The sequence below is a fragment of the Erpetoichthys calabaricus genome, chromosome 2, assembly GCF_900747795.2.
Source record: "Erpetoichthys calabaricus chromosome 2, fErpCal1.3, whole genome shotgun sequence".
Lineage (NCBI taxonomy): Eukaryota > Metazoa > Chordata > Cladistia > Polypteriformes > Polypteridae > Erpetoichthys > Erpetoichthys calabaricus.
The window spans coordinates 110,737,103-110,759,997 of record NC_041395.2 but is presented as its reverse complement, the minus strand read 5'-3'; the positions used below and the strand labels follow the sequence as shown (position 1 = coordinate 110,759,997).

The window sequence follows — 22,895 nt, the reverse complement described above, 5'->3', positions numbered from 1 at the left end:
AGAAATGTTTTTCATGTTTTAGTAATTGACAAAATGTAGACATGACGTGTTTAATGTGTGAAGCCTGAAGTCCAAATATCAAAGAAACACTTTTCACAAAAGGTACAAATATAACAGAAGAAGTGTGCTTCTATTCAAGAATATAACTGCAGTAAAAGAACCCACGTTAGGGTGCGACATTCACACCCCTTTGATACGATCGCTTCGGTGGCGCAATGGTAACAACTGTTGATTGGTAATCCAAACTTCACGGGTTTGACTCCGTTTTGGGAAGTGAGCTGCTCTTATTCTTACTATCTTAGAATAAAAACATACACTTGATTTGAGTCTGTAACAGCTGGTGTAAATTTATGATACTTGTAAAGGTTAGCTTTGGTTTTTTTTTTATTCAGTTTTATTCTCTCAGTCACGTTCACGATCCCACCCCGCCTTTCCCTCCGATCTGACACTGCTGTTTTCACATAAAGACGCGCTATAACAGAGGTGAACTCAGATGATGACGATGGTTCTACATCGGAGAAAGAATGCACGTCGCACTTTTGCCGTCTCTGTACTTTGTATATGTACATGGGAAGCTCTGCAGTCTACTTGTGACTTTACGCTGTAGGAAAATAATTAAATAAATAATGATAAATAGGTAAATAACATTCGATCTGGCTCTTATATAGAAAGTACAGCGATGGCAGCTTCCACCTTCAGCTATAGACTCCTCAGTGCGCGAGCGACTCTCCATGCTAGTGTTTAGATCTGGACGGTGCTTGTGCCCAAAACATTAACATTTTTACTTTCATAAAAGCCAGATCGAATGTTATTTACTTTGATTTATTTACTTACTTCCTACAGCGTAAAGTCACAAGTAGACTGCAGAGCTTCCTGTGTATGATCGACACGGGCATGCTCAAAAAATACATGTGTAATGCCACGAAAAGTGCATGCTGACACTTCAGTTCGCAAGCAATGGTACAAGAATGCAGTCAGACTTCTTTTTTGGGCACAAGCACCGTCCAGATTTAAACACTAGCGTGGACAGTCGCTTGCGTACTGAAGAGTCTATAGCTGCAGGTGGAAGCTGCCGTCGCTGTACTTTGTATATAAGAGCCAGATCGAATGTTATTTACCTATTTATCCTGATTTATTTACTTACTTCCTACACCGTAAAGACACAAGTAGACTGCAGAGTTTCCCGTGTACATATACAAAGTACAGCGACAGCAAAAGTGCGACGTGCATTCTTTCTCCAATGTAGAACCATCGTCATCATCTGAGTTCACCTCTGTTGTAGCTCGTCTTTATGTGAAAACAGCAGTGTCAAATGGGGGGGGGATCGTGAACATGACTGAGAGAATAAAACTGAATAAAAAAAAAAAACAAAGCTAACCTTTATAAGTATCATAAATTTACACCGGCTGTTACAGACTCAAATCAAATGTATGTTTTTATTCTAAGATAGTAAGAATAAGAGCAGCTCACTTCTCAAAACGGAGTCATCCGGGGTGGAACCCTTGAAGGTTGGATTACCAAACAACAGTTGTTACCATTGCGCCACCGAAGCGAAGGGGTGTGAATGTTGCACCCTAACGCGGGTTCTTTTTCTGCAGTTATATTCTTGAACAGAAGCGCACTTGTTCTGTTATATATGTACCTTTTGTGAAAAGTGTTTCTTTGATATTTGGACTTCAGGCTTCACACATTAAACACGTCATGTCTACATTTTGTCAATTATTACTAAAACATGAAAAACGTTTAACTTAACACACATGAAATGCATGTGTTCCAAATAACCATATAGTATTTATAAAAGATGTGATTTTGCTTGACTTCTTACTCTTTACAACTCTAAGCAACTGACACGCAGGTAAACAGACTTGAGCTGAGAAAACTGTGCGACGGTGGGGGGGATGTGATAGTAGGCTGCTTGCTACACATTTACAGGACAAAAGACGCTGATGGAGAGGTGTGAAGCAATTTAAGGTGGGACGGATCTACGAGTTTTTTCATAGGCTTTAGTAATGCTAGTGTTAAACAGATATGAGTGTTATTAGTTACAATACAAAAAGGTTGGAAATAATACTTAATGCTTGAAAAACTGGTTCCCCATCAAACAGTAAATGAGAAAAACTAAATACCTGTCATTTGCATGTGCATAACTCATTTCTTTTAGGACTTCAACTAAATCTTTATTAGTGCACTGTTTTAAAGATATAATATGTACTCTTGAGTTTAAGAAAAAAACTAATGCTAGCTGTGATTAGAGTTTTTTTGCCAAAGTTTACCACAACAGTGGTGCCCCTCTACCCATGAATCATACCTGCCTCTCCTATCTCTGTAGTGAGGATGCCATGGAATATTCCAAAGAGTTTGTCACTTCGGTTGTTCTGGGAAAGGACCTGGTGCCTAGGTAAGTGGTTGATGTGCTAAGGCAGGCATGTCTTAGGCTAGTATTTGAGCCAAGAGCAGAGATAGCTTGACAATTTCTTTCTTCCAGGATTGGTCTGTCACAGTTGGAAGGGTTCCGACGTCATCTCCTTGAGGTTTTACAAAAAAGCAACAAGCCAAAGGTATACTAAAAGAATGATACTTTTGTGTTTTTATAATGTGCCTCGTAATTTTAAGTGACATTTTGCAAAAATGTTTATACATTGTTATGTTTTATAAGTTAATGATGAAAATATGTAAATGTATGCAGTTGAAAAGATTAACTGAATTGAAAGAGGTTCTGTAGCACCAGAAAAGCTACCTTGTATTTGGAGCTTTTATTTACAAAAACAGTACTATAAGTAGTAGGGTTGTGTAAGTCAGCCCTTTGGAATAGTCTTTATTGCAGTTTTCTTGCAGTATGTTTAGTCTTTGTATCTCTAGGAGATTGGTTTTGAATGATGCCCCATGTTTTCTCAGTGTCTATATGTATTAGTTTCTGGTTTTCCTGTAATAACCCAGAGAATTTAATATGATACAGTATTCAGTGTTTGAAATAGAAACAAAGATGCATTACACACGTGCTGTAATTTTTTTGAAACTGAAACCTGAAACCATGAATCGATCATGTAGGTTGTATCAAAAAGTGCACAAAAAACCATACACAACATAATGGATTCAAATAAGATACATTTTTCCACGTTTTCTTGCATGGAAAATTGTTATGGTTTTTTTGTGTGCCTTTGATGCTTTTTGAATAGTGACATTGATAATTATACAGACAGTAGCAGCAGTTGGTCCTTTGAAGTACTGTTTATTTAGCTCTTTTTGGCCATCCAAGACAAACTCTCATTGTAGGTCTTAGGTGACGGTGTTCTTTTTTCCTACAGTTACTCCAGTGTTGGTCTTTGAGATGCGTCTTAAATTGAAGAGTTTCTTCACTGCACCTCACTTCTTTTCTCCTCTCTCACTTCAGTCTGTAAGCTGTTCAGAACAGTTCCCAGGACAGGCAATTTCTGTGTGCATACTACACTCCAGTTTACCCTCATGAACTACTAGCCAGTCATAACTATTTTTGAAATAATCAATCTGCACCTTTATTCAACATTCCAGACAAGACTGCCCATGGCATACCATAAGAAGTTACAAAGTAAAAGACTGGAATAATAAGTGAGGAAACACTTAAAATTAAAAATCTAAATTTTAGAATGCATTTCCCGACTGTTCCCACCCACTTCTAATATTGATAGTATTGTTCCAACAAAAGTCTTTAAGAACCTTGGGATGCTTTTCCTCAATGATTAATTTACATTGACTTTTATGAAGTATTTTAGAATTAATCAGTTTTCAGTGCCTTTGGCTTTCTTACAATGCTGCTATTGTGATTCTTTGTTTTAAAAAAAAAAATTCCTGAGCACTAATTTCAACTTCTTGTTGTCTATAGCTGTTCATTTTTTGGGTAGCTGAAGTGCTGCATCATATTTTGTACTCATTTTTTATTATTAATGTTATTTTCAGTTATTAATTATCTTTTTTATTTTTATGTTTTTTTTTTTGTTTGTTAGTATAAGACAGATGCATTTTTTGCAAGCTATTTTTGCATATAATGTAGGTGATGAAGCACAAAACAAATTGAAAATAGTAATTTTAAAAGGTGAAAATCATTTAAGACACAGCCACGCATACATATAATCACCATGTTAAAATCAACTTTTGTCAATGTGTTGAACATTGTAGAATTAGAATCTAAACTTAACTTGCTGGTTAATTTTTGACCCCATCACCAAACTTCCATTTACATGAAAGGAAAAAGCAAAATACAAAGGGTAGCTAAAGAAACTCTTAACGGATGAAGATTAGGAAGTAAACCTTCTGTTAATCTTTGACAAGAACAGGGTATCATCTTAGACTTAGCCACACTAGCATGTCTTATCCCATATAGATCTGAATATTGGTAGAAATGTGTCCAGAGCAAAAGCTTTTCTTGCTTGGAGTTCAGAAAAAAGTGGGTGTTTTCAATTAAATAAGTTTTTCTTTCTTTTTAATTCCTCTTTATTTGAAAGACCATGAGTAGCAGTAGTAATCAAGGCAGCTTCCATGGTAATTCACTGTTGTGAAGTTATGTAAAACCTGTTAACCTAATCAAATTAAATCAATCAATCAGTAAGTGGAAGTTTTATAACAAACTTTTATATAAATCTGTCCCAACTTAAAGAAAATTGAGTATAGGAAAGAACATGTATTGTGAAAGGAAGAAGTTGGTAAAAACATGTACACAGTAAAGAGTACAGGTAGAAACCAGTTTTACAGAGGAAAGATTATCAACACATAGAAAGAAAAAACAGAGGAAAATTGAACAACAGAAGAATAGAAAGTTGTAAGGAAAAATGGAGTTATGAAAATTGTAGAAGAAAAACACCTAAACATCCCCTAAGGTTCATAGGCACCATAACAGACAATAACACAGGTGCCACATTATGGGATACTGATACTCAGTTTTGGAATGAAACTATTTGTTTTTTTCACTAGTCGATAAATCTTTGAGACTTCAAATGATTCACAAAGGGCAATTGTGGCACACCAATAGTGGACCGAGATAAGTGTAAACCAATATCTGGTGGGATGAATAATGAATTCCAATGAAACAATTGTGTTTCAGGATAAGATAACCCAACATTAATTTTTTGAATAACAGTTGTGTTTTACTTTGGGTCTCTTCCCATCCTAAATAAATAAATGTTTAGTAACTTTTACATCAGGTCCATAAGAGGGAGCGAAAGAAGAGATCTATGACAATGATGAAATTAATGCAAGGATTAATTTTTGCTTGACTATTGCTAAGTAGAACAGAAAGGATACAACCAAATGTGACAATGAGAAGAGGGATTTCTTTACCTTGTTGAAAAGAAGGATAGATTTTATATTAGAAAGATCCTTAGATTTGCAAAGTGAGGCAAATATTACTGTTAAACCAGAAATATTTAACTCCTGGGTGTTTTAAAGTCTAGTTCCTTTACCACTAGGTCACACTTGCATCATCTTAAATGAATAATGAAGAAATAAATTTTGTTTGTTGCACTACAGTATTAATAGTTACATGGTCTAGTAATTTTGGCTTGTGAGTATTATTAATAGGGTGAAGTTGTGTTCTATTTTAACATTTTCAGTGGCGGATTATTATTGGTGGAACCAAATGCATTCCAAAATCAGAATTGCCTGATGATGACCTTCCAGTTGCTGCTTTCCCAAGCTGCAGACTGTGGACACATCCGAGTGACTTGACCATTGCACTGTCAGCCAGCACACCCTTGTACTTGCCGGGCAGGATTATCCATGTTGTTCACAATCATCCACCTGAACGCTCGTAAGTTCTCTGTTGTTGTTGTTCACACCACTCTTCTTTTACACAGTACATTTAAAAAATCTGTTATTTCTGTCCTCTATAGATGCTGTGGTCAGGAAGATCCCACCTACTCTGCTATCTGGGGTGACAACAAGACCTTTGATGAAGTCATTATTTCTCCTGCCATGCTTCATGAGCATATGCCACATATTGTTATGGAAGGCTTGAACAAGGTGAGATAAGCACTAGACAGACCAGCTGAGGTACATATTCCATAGGAATCTCATTCAGACTACAAACACCACTTAAAATGGTACTGTTAATTATTTGTACATAAAGCCAGGTAATTACAGTATTTAGAATTGAGTTCCTTGTACAAAAGATGAATTTTTACCTATTATGTATCTGTTTTAGATAGCAGTAGGTATTGGTGTTCTAAATTATTAAATGAAACTGCATATGTAATGATGAAATTTAAAAAGCAATCATGCTACAGTGCTGTTTTATATAAGAACATACTTGAGGAAAAGACCTTTTTGTTTACAAATGTTCTTGTAGCTTTGTTTATGATAATGGCATAGGCAACCCTTGCTATAGATCTAAAGTTTTGTCTTAGTAAATGTCATTGATTTTTTTTTGATACACCCTGAGAATCGTACTAGAAAATTGTTTGTCATATTAAATTTATTAATTTTTTTGGAGGTTGATGTTAATGTTTGCCAAATTATATTTTAGGAAATGGGACCATTGGCAATGGAGAAAATAATTTAGTGATCAAGATAGCTGACCTTCATCTGTAGTATTGATCTCTTAACAAATAGAATGATTGCATGAACTTGGCATGATGAAGATAAAATTATTGTATGGTAACTACAGATATTGACCAGTGTGTTGCAGGAATATTAACATTTTTAAACAGCATAACATTCAACACTTTTAAGTTTCTGGTGATATTCCTTTGCACAGTCTTCTTCAATTAGTGTATTCTTCTCTCTCTCTCTAGCTGCTTGTCTTTGCTGTTATTCATACTTCCCTCCTGTTCATTAAACTTTTATTCTCGGAGGCCCTTTATCTATCTGGCTACTCAACTCTCTGCTTGTCTGTGGGTTGTTAGTGATAAGTCTGGACCTTTAATTCACTCATTGCAACACTGTTTTTTCAGGTTATGAAAAGTCCAGCTGAACTGGGACACATCAATCCCAGCTCAGATTAGTCCAAACCACATCAAGCAGATGACTGAGTCACCGTTGCCATGGAGGTGAAAGTGAAGAGCCAGTTCACACCCAAAGCAAAGCAGAGAAAAAGAGAGCAAGAGAGGGGGGTGGGGGGGACTGTGCTCGGTTCAATATTTTAGACTTAAGAATGCAGAAGTCTAAACTTACAGTATTAGACCATATTCCTATATCAGACTCAAATAAGAATGTCAAAGAAATTCTTATTTTTCTGTTAATATAATAACAGGGTTGAGTGTTGGGAGATGGCCTTTTGGTCATTTTCGAGTACTTTTTCATTAGGCTTACCTTCTTCTGTCCTGCTTTTGAATCATTTGGTTTAAGTATTTTGCACATCAAGGCTATCTTTCAATGAAGACGTGTTTCAAACTGCTGTTTATCTTATACACTTAATACATTCATAGCATTTATATGTATGTCATTGATCAGTGGCAGATACTATCCAAGAACGTGCTCTTTGCTAATATTGAATTCCTGTATACAAAACAGAGTAAAACTTAAAAATAAAGTGGTTTGCTACACTGTGCTTTTATCACCGTTGTCAATCCGGTTTTGAAGTAGCAAATTTATAGCAATTAAATCCCTGTTTAATTTCTAGTTGGAGTGCTTTCTGCTTTGATTTTGCATTCTTAACCCTTACTTTTTTGTGGCGTATGTCTAGGAATTTTGGTTTATTTCAGTAATCAAAGATCTATCCATCTAACCATTATAAAACCAGCTGCAGTTTAGGGTTGCAGGGGTTGCAACTTATCCAAGCAGCATTGATTACAATGTAGCAGCCACCAGACTTGGGTAGTACATGCAAATTACACACAAAGTATTAGGGCAAGGAGTCAAACCCAGGGCTTTGAAGCTGTGAGGCAGTAGTGGTAAATGCTGCTTAAACATGCCATTCACCATCAAAGATTGGGTGTTATTATAATTGGAGGCTTTAAACCAGTCAGCCTGAGTAAGTGTGGGTTATTTTGAGAATTTGCCGTACAGTCAACAGCCGTCTGCTCCATGATTAGTTCCTGACTCAGGTGTTATGCTGCTAAGATAGTCTCCAGATTTTATTATCTTCTTACTCTAGCAAATGGGTTTAGAAAGTGAGGAAGTGCCAGAATGATCTTTTAATTACTGTTGGTATGATAGTGATACAATTTTCCTACAGAGCTTAATACATGGACTCCTTGCTTAATATAATTTTAAGCACTGTTGTACTATAAAACAGAAAAACAAAAAAAGTCACTCTAACAAATGGTGATTTAACATAAAAGCTTTCAAAAAGAGACTGAAGCACTCATGAGAAAAAAAAATGATGAGAGTTTCCATTTTTGTTAATATGTTCAATCTGTAATTTGTGCTATTAAAGAGCAATGTTCATAGATATTTCATCACTTATTATGGGGAGCATTGAGAAAATTTATAATAATGATTACTACAATAGTTGCTACTGTAATTTCAAGTGACTAAGGTGTCTTTTAGTCTGGAGCAATTAAATAATCATTCAAAATGGAGTAGAATTTCAAAAATACTTCACAAATACTGTAGATTCATTGTTGTAAAAAGCAAATCCTTTTTCTACGGTAATTATAAAAATAATAGCAGACCAGAGCTAGTTGGACACATTAAAATATATTCTAATGAAAGATTGTGGACTTTTTAATTCACAGGAGGTTTTAATACTTTCAAAAAGATATGTTTTAGGGTCACTTGCTGTTAAAAAAAATGGAAATTGCATATGATAATTTGAAAATTTCTGGGAATCAGTTTTGGTTAAATCAGTATGTTTTTGATATTTCAAGATTTTAATAAGTTCCAAATTTGATTGCACATGGCTGATTTCTTCAAGAGCTGATATTTGTTGAATTATTTAGTAACAGGGTTAACCAGAAGGAAGTTTTGATTAGAAAAAGTGAGAAAAGAGAAGGAAGCTATTAAATTATCTTTATTCATAATATGTGATAGCACAGTTCCAAAGCTTCAGGAGAAATTTAAATCTCAGTTTGTTTTGTTTTTTTGTTGTTTGTTTTTATAATTAAATTATATTTCCATAAATATCCATCACAAGATTTGTGTATGATAAAAGTAAAGGTTCATCTATCGTGAAAAATACATTAAAAACCTTATCCAGACCAAGGCAGAGAGTTAGTTAATAGTGGTGACAAACCATCATCTTGATTAAAATCACAGCAGTTAAATTGAGATGCTGGTAGAAGCCCAGTAGAATTGTACTAGCCTTAACTGTGATACACGTCCAAGATGTGTTGATATCAATTTAGACCTTAGCTTTTAATGTTTGCAATGCACTACCTATTGAAATGTATTTTTTAATGTAATGTAGTAATAAAATGCATTGCATTTGTCATTTCCACAGATATCCATCCATCCATCCATTGTCTCCCGCTTATCCGAGGTCGGGTCGCGGGGGCAGCAGCTTGAGCAGAGATGCCCAGACTTCCCTCTCCCCGGCCACTTCTTCTAGCTCTTCCGGGAGAATCCCAAGGCGTTCCCAGGCCAGTCGAGAGACATAGTCCCTCCAGCGTGTCCTGGGTCTTCCCCGGGGCCTCCTCCCGGTTGGACGTGCCCGGAACACCTCACCAGGGAGGCGTCCAGGAGGCATCCTGATCAGATGCCCGAGCCACCTCATCTGACTCCTCTCGATGCGGAGGAGCAGCGGCTCTACTCTGAGCCCCTCCCGGATGACTGAGCTTCTCACCCTATCTTTAAGGGAAAGCCCAGACACCCTGCGGAGGAAACTCATTTCAGCCGCTTGTATTCGCGATCTCGTTCTTTCGGTCACTACCCATAGCTCATGACCATAGGTGAGGGTAGGAACATAGATCGACTGGTAAATTGAGAGCTTCGCCTTGCGGCTCAGCTCCTTTTTCACCACGACAGACCGATGCAATGCCCGCATTACTGCGGATGCCGCACCGATCCGCCTGTCGATCTCACGCTCCATTCTTCCCTCACTCGTGAACAAGACCCCGAGATACTTGAACTCCTCCACTTGGGGCAGGATCTCGCTACCAACCCTGAGAGGGCACTCCACCCTTTTCCGGCTGAGGACCATGGTCTCGGATTTGGAGGTGCTGATTCTCATCCCAGCCGCTTCACACTCGGCTGCGAACCGATCCAGAGAGAGCTGAAGATCACGGCCTGATGAAGCAAACAGGACAACATCATCTGCAAAAAGCAGTGACCCAATCCTGAGCCCACCAAACTGGACCCTCTCAACACCCTGGCTGCGCCTAGAAATTCTGTCCATAAAAGATATGAACAGAATCGGTGACAAAGGGCAGCCCTGGCGGAGTCCAACTCTCACTGGAAACGGGTTCGACTTACTGCCGGCAATGCGGACCAAGCTCTGGCACCGATCGTACAGGGACTGAACAGCCCTTATCAGGGGGGCCGGTACCCCATACTCTCGGAGTACCCCCCACAGGATTCCCCGAGGGACACGGTCGAATGCCTTTTCTAAGTCCACAAAACACATGTAGACTGGTTGGGCAAACTCCCATGCACCCTCCAGGACCCTGCTAAGGGTATAGAGCTGGTCCACTGTTCCGCGACCAGGACGAAAACCACACTGTTCCTCCTGAATCTGAGGCTCGACTATCCGACGGACCCTCCTCTCCAGGACCCCTGAATAGACTTTTCCAGGGAGGCTGAGGAGTGTGATCCCTCTGTAGTTGGAACACACCCTCCGATCCCCCTTCTTAAAGAGGGGGACCACCACCCCGGTCTGCCAATCCAGAGGCACTGTCCCTGATGTCCATGCGATGTTGCAGAAGCGTGTCAGCCAAGACAGTCCTACAACATCCAGAGCCTTGAGGAACTCCGGGCGTATCTCATCCACCCCCGGGGCCCTACCACCAAGGAGTTTTTTGACCACCTCGGTGACCTCAGTCCCAGAGATGGGGGAGCCCACCTCTGAGTCCCCAAGCTCTGCTTCCTCATTGGAAGGCATGTTAATGGGATTGAGGAGGTCTTCGAAGTATTCCCCCCACCGACCCACAACATCCCGAGTCGAGGTCAGCAGCGCACCATCCCCACCATATACAGTGTTGACACTGCACTGCTTCCCCTTCCTGAGACGCCGGATGGTGGACCAGAATCTCCTCGAAGCCGTCCGAAAGTCATTCTCCATGGCCTCCCCAAACTCCTCCCACGCCCGAGTTTTTGCCTCAGCAACCACCAAAGCCGCATTCCGCTTGGCCTGCCGGTACCTATCAGCTGCCTCCGGGGTCCCACAGGACAAAAGGGTCCTGTAGGACTCCTTCTTCAGCTTGATGGCATCCTTCACCGCCGGTGTCCACCAGCGGGTTCGGGGATTGCCGCCACGACAGGCACCGACCACCTTACGGCCACAGCTCCGGTCAGCTGCCTCAACAATAGAGGCACGGAACATGGCCCATTCGGACTCAATGTCCCCCACCTCCCTCGGGATGTGGTCGAAGTTCTGCCGGAGGTGGGAGTTGAAGCTACTTCTGACAGGGGGCTCTGCCAGACGTTCCCAGCAGACCCTCACAACACGTTTGGGCCTACCACGCCTGACCGGCATCCTCCCCCACCATCGAAGCCAACTCACCACCAGGTGGTGATCAGTTGACAGCTCCGCCCCTCTCTTCACCCGAGTGTCCAAGACATGTGGCCGCAAGTCCGACGACACGACAGAAGTCCAATAACAAAACACCGCTCGGGTTCAGATCAGGGGGGCCATTCCTCCCAATCACGCCCTTCCAGGTCTCACTGTCATTGCCCACGTGAGCATTGAAGTCTCCCAGCAGAACGAGGGAGTCCCCAGAAGGTATGCCCTCTAGCACCCCCTCCAGGGACTCCAAAAAGGGTGGGTACTCCGAACTGCTGTTCGGTGCATACGCACAAACAACAGTTAGGACCCGTCCCCCCACCCAAAGGCGAAGGGAGGCTACCCTCTCGTCCACCGGGGTAAACCCCAATGTACAGGCTCCAAGTTGGGGGGCAATAAGTATACCCACACCTGCTCGGCGCCTCTCACCGGGGGCAACTCCAGAGTGGTAGAGAGTCCAGCCCCTCTCAAGGAGATTGGTTCCAGAGTCCAAGCTGTGCGTCGAGGTGAGTCCGACTATATCTAGCCGGAACCTCTCAACTTCGCGCACTAGCTCAGGCTCCTTCCCCTTCAGAGAGGTGACATTCCACGTCCCAAGAGCCAGTTTCTGTAGCCGAGGATCGGACCGCCAAGGTCCCCGCCTTCGGCCACCACCCAACTCACACTGCACCCGACCTCCTTGGCCCCTCCCATAGGTGGTGAGCCCATGGGAAGGGGGACCCACGTTGCCTCTTCGGGCTGTGCCCGGCCGAGCCCCATGGGTGCAGGCCCGGCCACCAGGCGCTCGCCATCGAGCCCCACCTCCAGGCCTGGCTCCAGAGTGGGGCCCCGGTGACCCGCGTCCGGGCAAGGGAAAATGCCGTCCAAAATTGTTTTTCTTCATAGGAGGTTTGATTTCCACAGATAGTGTATCACAAATATTTGCAGTAATAAAATGCACTTTTACAAATGTGCTGTAATGCCATTTGATATGGGATTTATAAAAGTAGTATTCATTTTTGTGATGCGCAGTCTGTTAGAATGACAAATACAATGTACTTTATTTCTACAAATGTTTGTGATGCATCGTTTATTGGCATAGCAACCAGACAGGCACACTTATACTTAGTTATTAAATTCTTGGTAAATTTTAAAGAAGCTCTGCACTTTTCTATACAAAGAAAATTAGATTTTTTAATTAATTGTCTCACCAACAGTGTTGTGGAGGAAATCATGGTGAGTTTATCACTAGATAATCTAGTCCATTCTAATATTGCTCCAAATGCTGTTATAAGAGGATTGCAAAAGATTGTAAATATGAACTTGTCTGGTAGATAAGCAATTATCTTCACCCATAAAGGTCCTAAATTAGGACAGTGCCAAAACATATGACTTAGCAAAGTTCAAGCTAAATGGCACTGTTTACAGATATAGTCTGATGTGTAATAAGCAGTATTTTGGATAACTTAAGGTTGGATGTGTACAATTTTAAGTGAATTGCAGTGTATTTTGTACAGATTGATGAAGAATTAATGTTGTGAATGATTCTTGCTTTTGATATTAATAGAGTCACAACATTGCCAAAGATAGTTTAACAGTAAACTCAACAACAATAGTTAATAAAATATAAAAATGCTACTAATATTCTTTTTATTATTTTTTTTTTCAAAAGTGCACATTGATGGAATAGTAGTTAAGCAGGTTCTTTTTAACAAAGTTTTCTGACTTGTAAATTAAAAAATAAAATGTGTGTTGAGGAATTCCATTTTTACAGTCAAAGGATGGAAGCACATTGTCAATATGAATATTTCTTAAACATCCAGATACATTATGACTTACATGGATTAAATGCTGTGTAACTAGTTAGGCACATGCTGATTCTAGAATCACATTTCCACAATTCCAAAGAGTTCTCTAGAGATGGTAGTACATTATGTAAGCCACCACTGGCCAGTAAATTCAGAATTAGCCAGATACTTCCTGATAAACTCTGTTCTGGGTAAAAACTTTTTCTGAGTTTTCCACTAGTTTCCCTTGCAATGGTGTCTAAATGAACAGGAATTGCATAACCATCAGTTTTCTTCACCCGCTTTTCCCAAGTAGGATAATGGGAAAACTGGAGCCTGTCTTTCAAGTTCAAGGTAGAAACAGTCCACTTAACCTGCATGTTTTTGGATTGTTGGAGGAAACCGAAGCACAAAGCGGTATCCCACGCTGACACATAAAATATGCAAACTCCACACAGGTAGTATCCAGGATTTGAGGCCCAGTCTCCTGGTTGTGAGGCAGTGGCACTAACACTGTATCATCATGCTTCCCAGGTGCATAATCATTTATGCAAAGCAACCAACAAAAATAATCATGCCATGTGCTGCCACCTAAGTACAGTAAATGTTATTGTAAAAATGATAATACTGAAATAAAAAAATGACTGGTGTACAAAGCAAGCAATTAAGTGTACCATACTGTATGCATCACATTAAATGAATGAAAGTAGAAAATGAAATGAAATTGCAAATGATTGATCTGACTGAGAAGTAGTGGAGGTGTTATTTTGGGAAAACTATAATTCTACCCAGAATTTATTTTTCACAGAGTGTTGTGAACAGTGTTCATTGCTGACAGCAGCCAAGTTGATTTAATGCATTTGCATGTGTAAAAAGACATGAATACATTTGTTGAAGCAAGATGCAACATGAATAATACACAGCAAAGAGTTGTAATTTAGTATGTGGAACATTTATTTTTTCAGAATACATTTAATAGCATTAATTTGGAGGCACAGGACATGCTTACTACCCCAGGAAAGGTCTTGCATAAAGGGATAGATTAAGGGAGGGTTGGAATACAACATCCTGTAATAAGCTGCATAAAATTACACCTCTACCTTAAAGTGTTTCTTATATTAATTCTCTTTTTTTGAGTGAGTGAAGCATAATCTTACTGTTATTAAATCAATCAATTCTACATGATTTTCTTTCCACAGATAATCAAGCAGGTATGTTCTCAGTACTTTCTACTTACTTTCATTGACTCAAATTACAAATATTTACAACACAGTGGTAGAACTGGAAGTCTAGTTGTGCCATACCACACTATGCTTTTGAACTTTACATTGTCATCATTTTCAATACATGGCCTTTTTAACCTTCATATGAAGAAACATATGACAGGATAAATATCAGAATACTCCAAAAAAAGAAATCTGAAAAAGAATTTCATTTTTTAAAAATATAAATTCTTTCCACTTGAGAGAGCTTTTCATGAAGCTGCCAAAGTTGAGTCCAAAATGATCCTTAAATTCTCTTGTAAGTGTAACAATAAATACCTAAAAAGTTCTGAGAAAGTCAGTAGAAAGAGATTCAATATAGTATCATTTTAGTAAATTTACTATGCTAAAATCTTATATATTTCCTTGATCAGTAGAATGAATTTTAATAACCCCTCAGAATAAAATGTGGTGCAAAGCTCTGTTGATAGTCTCACAAACCTTGACAAATTACTTTACATCCCGATGCAAAACCATTAGAAAACTTTTATTAGTGGGTGCCCTTGGTTGCTGACGCAGGGTGGGGAAGATGGAGTACCCCTCTGAGAGAGACAGCACTAATAAATAATTGTGCCAATAAATAAACAATGCAAAAGACACATCTTTAAAGCTAAAAAGAAGTATGTACAGATTTTAAATTGATTTACAATAAAAGAGAACTCACAAAAAAGATATGTTTAAAAAAATGTAAATCATATTCACAGAAGCAATGTCCACAAAAAGGTACAAAATTCTTTGATTGAATCACATTTTATAAATTATTACAGTAAATTGGAGATCAGAAAACTGCTGCGAAATTATTGAAAGAGTGTAAGTTGTACTAATGTATTTGCTTTGGAGTTGAGAAGAGATCATGTTATTGACTAAAGGCAGCGTAAGATTTATGTTTCAAAGCAACACACAGTGAATTTTACATGGAAGACTCTTCACTTTTAAGGACTACAGTTGCTAAAATCTTGCCACATGTCAGTCTTTGGAGCTATCATTGCAAGTGATAATTTTGAAGATTGTTTCAGAGTTTCTTATTATCTAACAAGACACATATTGGCAGTGTGATTTTGGGAGCCATTCAATAAATTCTGGAATGTGAAATTAAACAAACACCAGTCTGTTCGACAACCAAGTTGCAGAATTCCCCCATCAAAGATTCAGAGATTATTTAAGTTTGCTGTAAGATTGGGTGATCAAGATTACTGGATAGCCCGCCCACTAATTTCAATGGTAGGGGAAACACTCTGATGAAAATTCATCTGACTTTTATTAATTCTGCTGTTTGATTAATTACAGGAAGTCCAAACCTAATAAGGCAATGCCCCCAAGCTAAACCCTTCTGACAGGAGAAGGTAATGTTACCTCCTTCTGTCCATTAGGGGTACTGAATGTGTTTCTAGAGCTGGCTTATTGATAACTTATTGATTAATATCTGCAGAGAGTTCTAAAATGGTTGCATCCAAAAATCTATCTACTGAAAGTTTACTCTCTGATTCTGTATTAGATTCCACATTGTCAAAGTGATGTGAAAGAACATTAGCCTTTATATTTTTATCCCCAGGTCTATATGATTTAATAAAATTAAAGCAGCTAAAGAACAGTGACCATCTAGTCTGTCAAGAGCTCATCCTTTTGGCTAACATCAAATACATTACATCTTATTATCCATGAAGATTGCCAGATGATGCTCTGCACCTTCTATCCATTGGTGCCGGATTTCAAGGGCTACTTTTATAGCAAGAAGCTCAACAATTCCTGGCATCATGGGTTTACACGGACTTTTTAGAGCAAAATACAGATGGCTGTAGCTTCCCAGTATCTGTGAAACGGTGAGATTGTATACCACCTATCCCTATACTTGATATGTCTATACAGTATATCTTAGTGTTGAAGAATATTTGTAGAAGTGAAGGATTTTAGGTATTCAAATGCACTTTGAGCTTCAGGGGTCCACAACAATATTAGGGAAGATGTTTTAGTAATAGTAGTAATAAGAGAGATTACCAAGATAAAACCCTTCATTAAACAGCAGTAATAGTTTGTAAACCAACAAAGTACTGTACTTTTTTAAGATACTCTGGAGATTTCTTGTTTCCTTTACTTTGGATTTTTCCATACTCAGCTTGTCCTTTGTGATTGTGTAGCCCAAAAATATATATTAGGAACATTGCATAGTTTATTTTCCCTTTTTAAAGAATCACTCTGACATATTGAAGATGTTGCTTAGTGTTTAGATAAAAAATTAAAATGTCATCAATAAAAATGAGAATGGGTATGCCTGAAATGTCAAGAAAATGTCAGTAACAAATGACTGAAATACAGCTAGAGCATTAACTAACCTATAGGGTATTACAAGATATTTGTAAGGCCCCCTGGAAATATTAAAGGCAGTCTTCGCAGTGATCATCCTGACTAATACAAATATGTTAGTGTGCACTCTGTAATGCTTGCACCCCAATACGTGACTTCTAGTTTGGAGGGGGCATCAAGCTTGATGGCTGCAGCTGCTGATCTCTTCTCCTGAGGATGTTAGATCGCATGGACTTATAATTGCATAGGAATATCACAAGCCCATCCCTTTTCCTGACAACCAAAAATGTACTACATGACAGAGCCAATGCTGTGCAAATGCTTTATAGGTTTTGGTACGTTCAGCAGCAATCTCTGCCTTTTTTTGTTTTCTATCATCCATTCTAGTGATATCACATGGAGATTGTAATATCTGTAATTCTACTACCAGTGGTTCCAAAATCATTTGAGAGGGTGTTGTCTTCATCCTAATCTGGGACAGTATTTTAGCTGATTAAGGTTTCGTAATACCAGAATTACGAGAGCTGTGAGTAATGTAGATTTTATTGTCACAAGTACTTAAGTGCAATTTCCAAAATACTGCAGTATTTATCATAATATAGGATAGGCATTGTAATTTCCTACAGCTTTGGACAGGAGGCTACCATATGGACAGAAACACTGCAATAAAACCTTTTTTTGTTTAGAAATTGCCTTTTTTTTTAACTAATTGATGCCCTGTCTTAATCCATAGGAACTGGGGGAATCTTTAGATGCACCTGAATATGACTAGCTAACTTCCCCTTTAGCTAATTTGACAAATCCTTTTTTAAAAAATAAACTGGTATGGACACCTCTGGACACACATCTGTAGTAATTGTCTTAAATGTGGCTATATATTTATTAATTATTTTACTTCCCTGCCTGTCCCCTAATAATCTATTTATAACCTTCACCACCACCCCTCCCCCCTCTCCCTATCTGGCTGATTGAAGAAAACCATTCTGAAGGCTTAGCATCCAGCAGGGAATGATAAAATCAACCAATGAACAAATAGTAAAGAAGGTTTGTGGTTACTGGTCAAATACCAAGTGATTTATATCTTCTGCAAAATAACTATTACATACTGACAAATTCTGAAACATTCTACCAAAAGCAGCCCACAATATTATTACGTTTTTATTTTTGTATTTATTTATTTCTTTATTTTTGCAGAGCCAAGACATATTTTTGCTTTGTTTGAGCTCAACAAAAATTGTCTACCTCTCCGGGTTATTCATGTTTTCAGGTCCAAGTTTATGTTCTGCCATAAGATGAGAGAAAAGTGAAGTCTAAATGGGCTAAGGTCAAAACCAAAAATCAGAAGATTGAATGCTAAAGCAAAACAAAAATCAAAGTAAAAAAATTAATACAAAATTGTTAAGTCACAAAAGTCTTTTTAGAACAGCAAACCACACATTTTTTTTGTAAACTGTACCAAACATTAGGCATGGAAGAATGAACACCACCATGTTTCATACTCCCGGTGCAGTGATGACTTCAGAAGTGCAATATGCATCTTAACAACAATCTATTCTGATTAAATCTTTATATAGAACACTATATTAAAGGTTCCCAAATTTGTTTTAATCCAAATTCCCCCAAAATCTTGTACGACCTGGTCAAGGCCCCCTACTAATGTAAACCAAACACTGTGAAGCTGTGCATTATCTTGGACCTTGATTTCTGCTAATAGCTGTCCCACTGCATGTTTTTGGATAATAGTAGACCTGTTATTCAAAGCAAATGCGTAACTGGATGTTAACAAACACAGTAGGTTATCAAATATCACTTTGTTGTTGACATACTAACTCCAGGCATTGACATGTTTTGAAGTACACTATTTGTTTATTTTAAATTGTTAAATTCTGAACTTTTACTATGGACAACTAAAGGTGATATTTATTTAAACTAAAATATTAACCTTTTAAGGCCATGCATGATTTAACTCTTGTATACTGTATGCCACTGAATTGCTGATACTTTGTATCAAAACGGTGAGACCACTAATGTCATCACGTCAAGGTGTATTGGCTGTTCCATAATCTAGACTAAAGGAGAAAGCGTTCTGTATGATAGCATCTAGACTTTGGAATAGCTTACTGGTAGGCATTAAATCAGCTGCTTCAACAGCCACTTTTTAAATCTTACTTAAAGGTGTACTTTTATTATCTAGTCTTTTTAAGTGTCATTGGTTCCTAATTATTAATCTCTTTTATGTTTTATTTACCAAAGCAGTGCTTAAAACCTCTGATTTTAAATTGACTTATTTTATTTGTTTCTTGTATGTATAGTATATTCAATGTGAAGCACTTTGTTGGAGCTGGTTTGAAATCTGCTATATAAATAAAGTTTTCATATTGCATTTTTAACATGGGATTATGAAGTAGTTTTTGTGGGGGTTTGTGTTTTTAAATCTTCCATGTATGTGCCAAATTATTTGTAATTATTTTTAATGTAAAAACAGTAGTAAGATTTGATATTAAATAAAAAAGGCCTTTCGATACTTTACATTTGCAAAAAGTATACACTGACATTTGAATCATAATCAAAAGCATGAGAAAGTAACTCACAAATTACAAAAAAACTTATGGTGGAGAAAAGAAAAGAATAACTCTGCTCCAAGTCAATGTGAAGGCTGAGTCTGCTTTGTGGTTGACAAGTTCTGCTTCTGCCTTCAGCCTGTTCCTGTGTTTATTTTTTACGGGAGGATGAAAGTTACTAAACATTAGTAATTCAAAACAATTTCCTCTTTTGATTAATATTGTTTTAATAAAAAATTATTAATAATTATTCACATTTTTCCTTATTCCTACTGTACTCTTCTGAAAATGATGATACAGCAACCAAATTTACATAATCGGGGGACAGGGATGCTTTGCAGACTGCTTGTGTCGGGGTGAATAAGTCAGCCTTGACCAATGCCATCTTCCACAAAAATCTGTTGGTATTGCCATGTTGTTATCATACAGTCTCCATCCTGGCATGGATCAGCTGAAGGAGGTGGGAAGCAGGGCGAGATGTGACCTTGGATTCCATGAGCATTAATTGGCATGGGCAGTGGACATGGAATAGGAGAACAAGCTCGGGTAAAAGAGATGTGCTGCAAGAGTACTATATAAGGTTATTATAGTTAACGAAAACTAAAATCAAAGCTGAAACTATTATTAAAAAAACATTTTCGTAAACTGAAATAAAATACTTAACAAAACCGAAATGAAAAACTAAAACTAAATGAAACTATTAAAGTAGCTGGAATGACTAACTGAAATAAAATAATAATTTACTAAAATATTTTTAGTTTTCGTTTTTGAATGAATATTCTTGCCGTTAGTCTTTAAAACAGAAAGTCATCCTCCACGAGCTGCCTGCACATTTTCATCCAGTGAACGGCTGCTGTTGATGGAGGACAAGTGTTCATACAGCATTTGTGGTGACAGAGCAAGCTGAAAGAGAAAGCGATTTACGTGCCGCTTTCTTTGCGCTTGTTGTATATCAAGATGTAATTCAAATGGCTGAAATCAGAATGTGCTGGTCAACAAAACCTTTACCATATGGACAGAAAAATCACAAGTGAGTAACGTTTCAGTTTATTTCTATGGTGACTGCTTTTTGAGGACAGCAATTCACCTGCCACTTCGCTCAGGAGAAATCGTTTTTTACTTTCTCATACTGTATATGAAGTATAGAGAAAGTATAGTAATCATGAAAAAATTTGACCTCGATATTTTGATGAATCTTGATGTTATAGACCTCCCTGAGTCCAAAAATACAGTTTTTTGGAATTGTGTGTGTGCCGCGTGTGTGTAAATACAATAACTCAAAAATGCAACTAGATAGATGGATGAAATTTGGCATGTGGTTGTTATACCACAATTGTAGATCTGTATTAACTTTTGGGCCAAATCCATCACCTGCAAGTGGTACTTTACTTGAACACATACTCGATTTATTTTTTTTATTCATGCAGCTGCAGAGTCCGATTTATTCAACTTTAATAATTATAATAATTGTTTAATATATTATTCATTTGATTTGATTTGTTGTTGATGGTTCCTTAATGTACATTATATAAAAATATAATCCTTGTCTTGTGGGTTACTCCTCAAATATCCATCCCCATGTCTGTGTATACAAGAAAGTTTAGGGGAGACCACTCCCAGTTTTTGAAAATAAAACGGCACTGATCGAAAAACTAAGTCATCATACAAGATCAGCATATTGTTGCTGACCAATCACTTTTGCTTTAAAAACATCGTTTAACAATGAAGCGATACAAACAAAGGTAGGTAGGCGAAGAGAGTCTGCCATGTGATGAAAAACTAAACATACTAATAGGTTTTTATATTTATTCTATATTTATTAATTTATCTTTTTTAGTTAATATTCACAACTTAAAATACCTGATATTGTGAAAGTAATCCATTAGCAGAATTATATTTTAAAATATTTGTCTCCCTTTTTTCAATGTTTTTCTCTCTCTCTCTCTCAAAATAGATAGTTGAAATATCATATTCATTTTGTTCTTATGCCATATCATACATATTGCATACCAGGGAGTTTTCCTGCCATACACCCAAACCTGCTGCGGTAGGCACCAGGTTTCCTGCGATCCTGCTCTGGATAAACAGGTTTAGATAATGTACAGTATTATTGTTCTTGGCTGCACGGTGGAGCAGTGGGTAGCGCTGCTGCCTCGCAGTTAGGAGACCCAGGTTCACTTCCCGTGTCCTCCCTGCATGGAGTTTGCATGTTCTCCCTGTGTCTGCGTGGGTTTCCTCCGGGTGCTCCGGTTTCCTCCCACAGTCCAAAGACATACAGGTTGAGTGCATTGGCAATTCTAAACTGTCCCTAGTGTGTGCTTGATGTGTGTGTTCGCGCCGTGCCGTGTTTCCTGCCTTGCGCACTGTGTTGGCTGGGATTGGCTCCAGCTGGCCCCCGTGACCCTGTAGTTAGAATATAGCGGGATGGATATATTGTTCTTAATCTCAGATGCTGTCTCTGTCCTTTTATGACTGTCCGTACTCCTATTACCTGCTCTTGCTCTTTATGTTGGGCTATTCAAGTCTCACTGTCCCTAACCTTGACACTACATGCTTGTTTTCCTTTGTTTCCCTCAATAGAGCTAGGTGGGGTCTGCACACTGATTCAAGCCTATGAGCCCTATTCTTCCTAAGCCCCTGTGATTTTCATGAGAAAATATTTTAAAAATTATAAAATTGTATATAATTGTTCATATTCAGTATCTAGTTTTGATTATGCATGTTTTTATCAGACAAAAACAAAACCATATAGTAAACCATGTAGTGTAGTAAGCTTCCACTAACATTAAACTTGTATCCAAATCTGTTAAGTGAACAGTTCTGTCTGATTGTGACACAAAACTAAACTCCGTAGGAGCTCCATGCCATAATTACTAAAACTAAAACTGAAACTAATAGATATAAAAATAAAATAGAAATGTCTTTGTGAAATAAAAACTAAACTAAAAATACACTATGAAGGAAAACTAAAACTAAACTGAATTTCCAAGTAAGGTCAGAAAAAATATAGAAATAGAAACTAATATAAAAAGGCAAAACTATAATAACCTTGGTACTATGAGATGTACGCTGCCCCCACTGCACTATATGACCCACTATTCCATTACCCTTCTCAATTGCTTGTCTGTGAGTGAGAGGTCTTTCCTCAAATTCAACCAACTTGTTTAACACATTGGAAAAGGAACAAGCTATTCAGCCTAACACGGCTCACCAAGCCTATCTACCTGACTCCTCCATAATAGAATCAAGTCCAGTTTAAAATGTCCTTAATAGCCAACTGTCCATTGTACTGCTTGGTAACTTATTTTGTGTCTGTGTGGTTATCTCTGTGAAGAAAAACTTTGTAATATTCGTATAGAAATTTACCCTTACCAAGTTTCCATACCTGTCCCTGCGTTCTTGTTAAACTTGTTTTAAAGTAACAGTCTTAATTCACTGT

At 38.1% G+C, this 22,895-nt stretch overlaps 1 protein-coding gene across 1 annotated transcript in view; it reads left to right on the top strand.

Moving 5' to 3' along the window:
• dagla (diacylglycerol lipase, alpha) overlaps positions 1 to 22,895 on the top strand; it is a 343,026-nt gene that overhangs the window by 293,676 nt on the left and 26,455 nt on the right. The window contains 4 exon segments of the mRNA XM_051923753.1: positions 2,330 to 2,398; positions 2,486 to 2,558; positions 5,583 to 5,779; positions 5,862 to 5,991. Coding sequence (XP_051779713.1) covers positions 2,330 to 2,398; positions 2,486 to 2,558; positions 5,583 to 5,779; positions 5,862 to 5,991 — 469 coding nt within the window.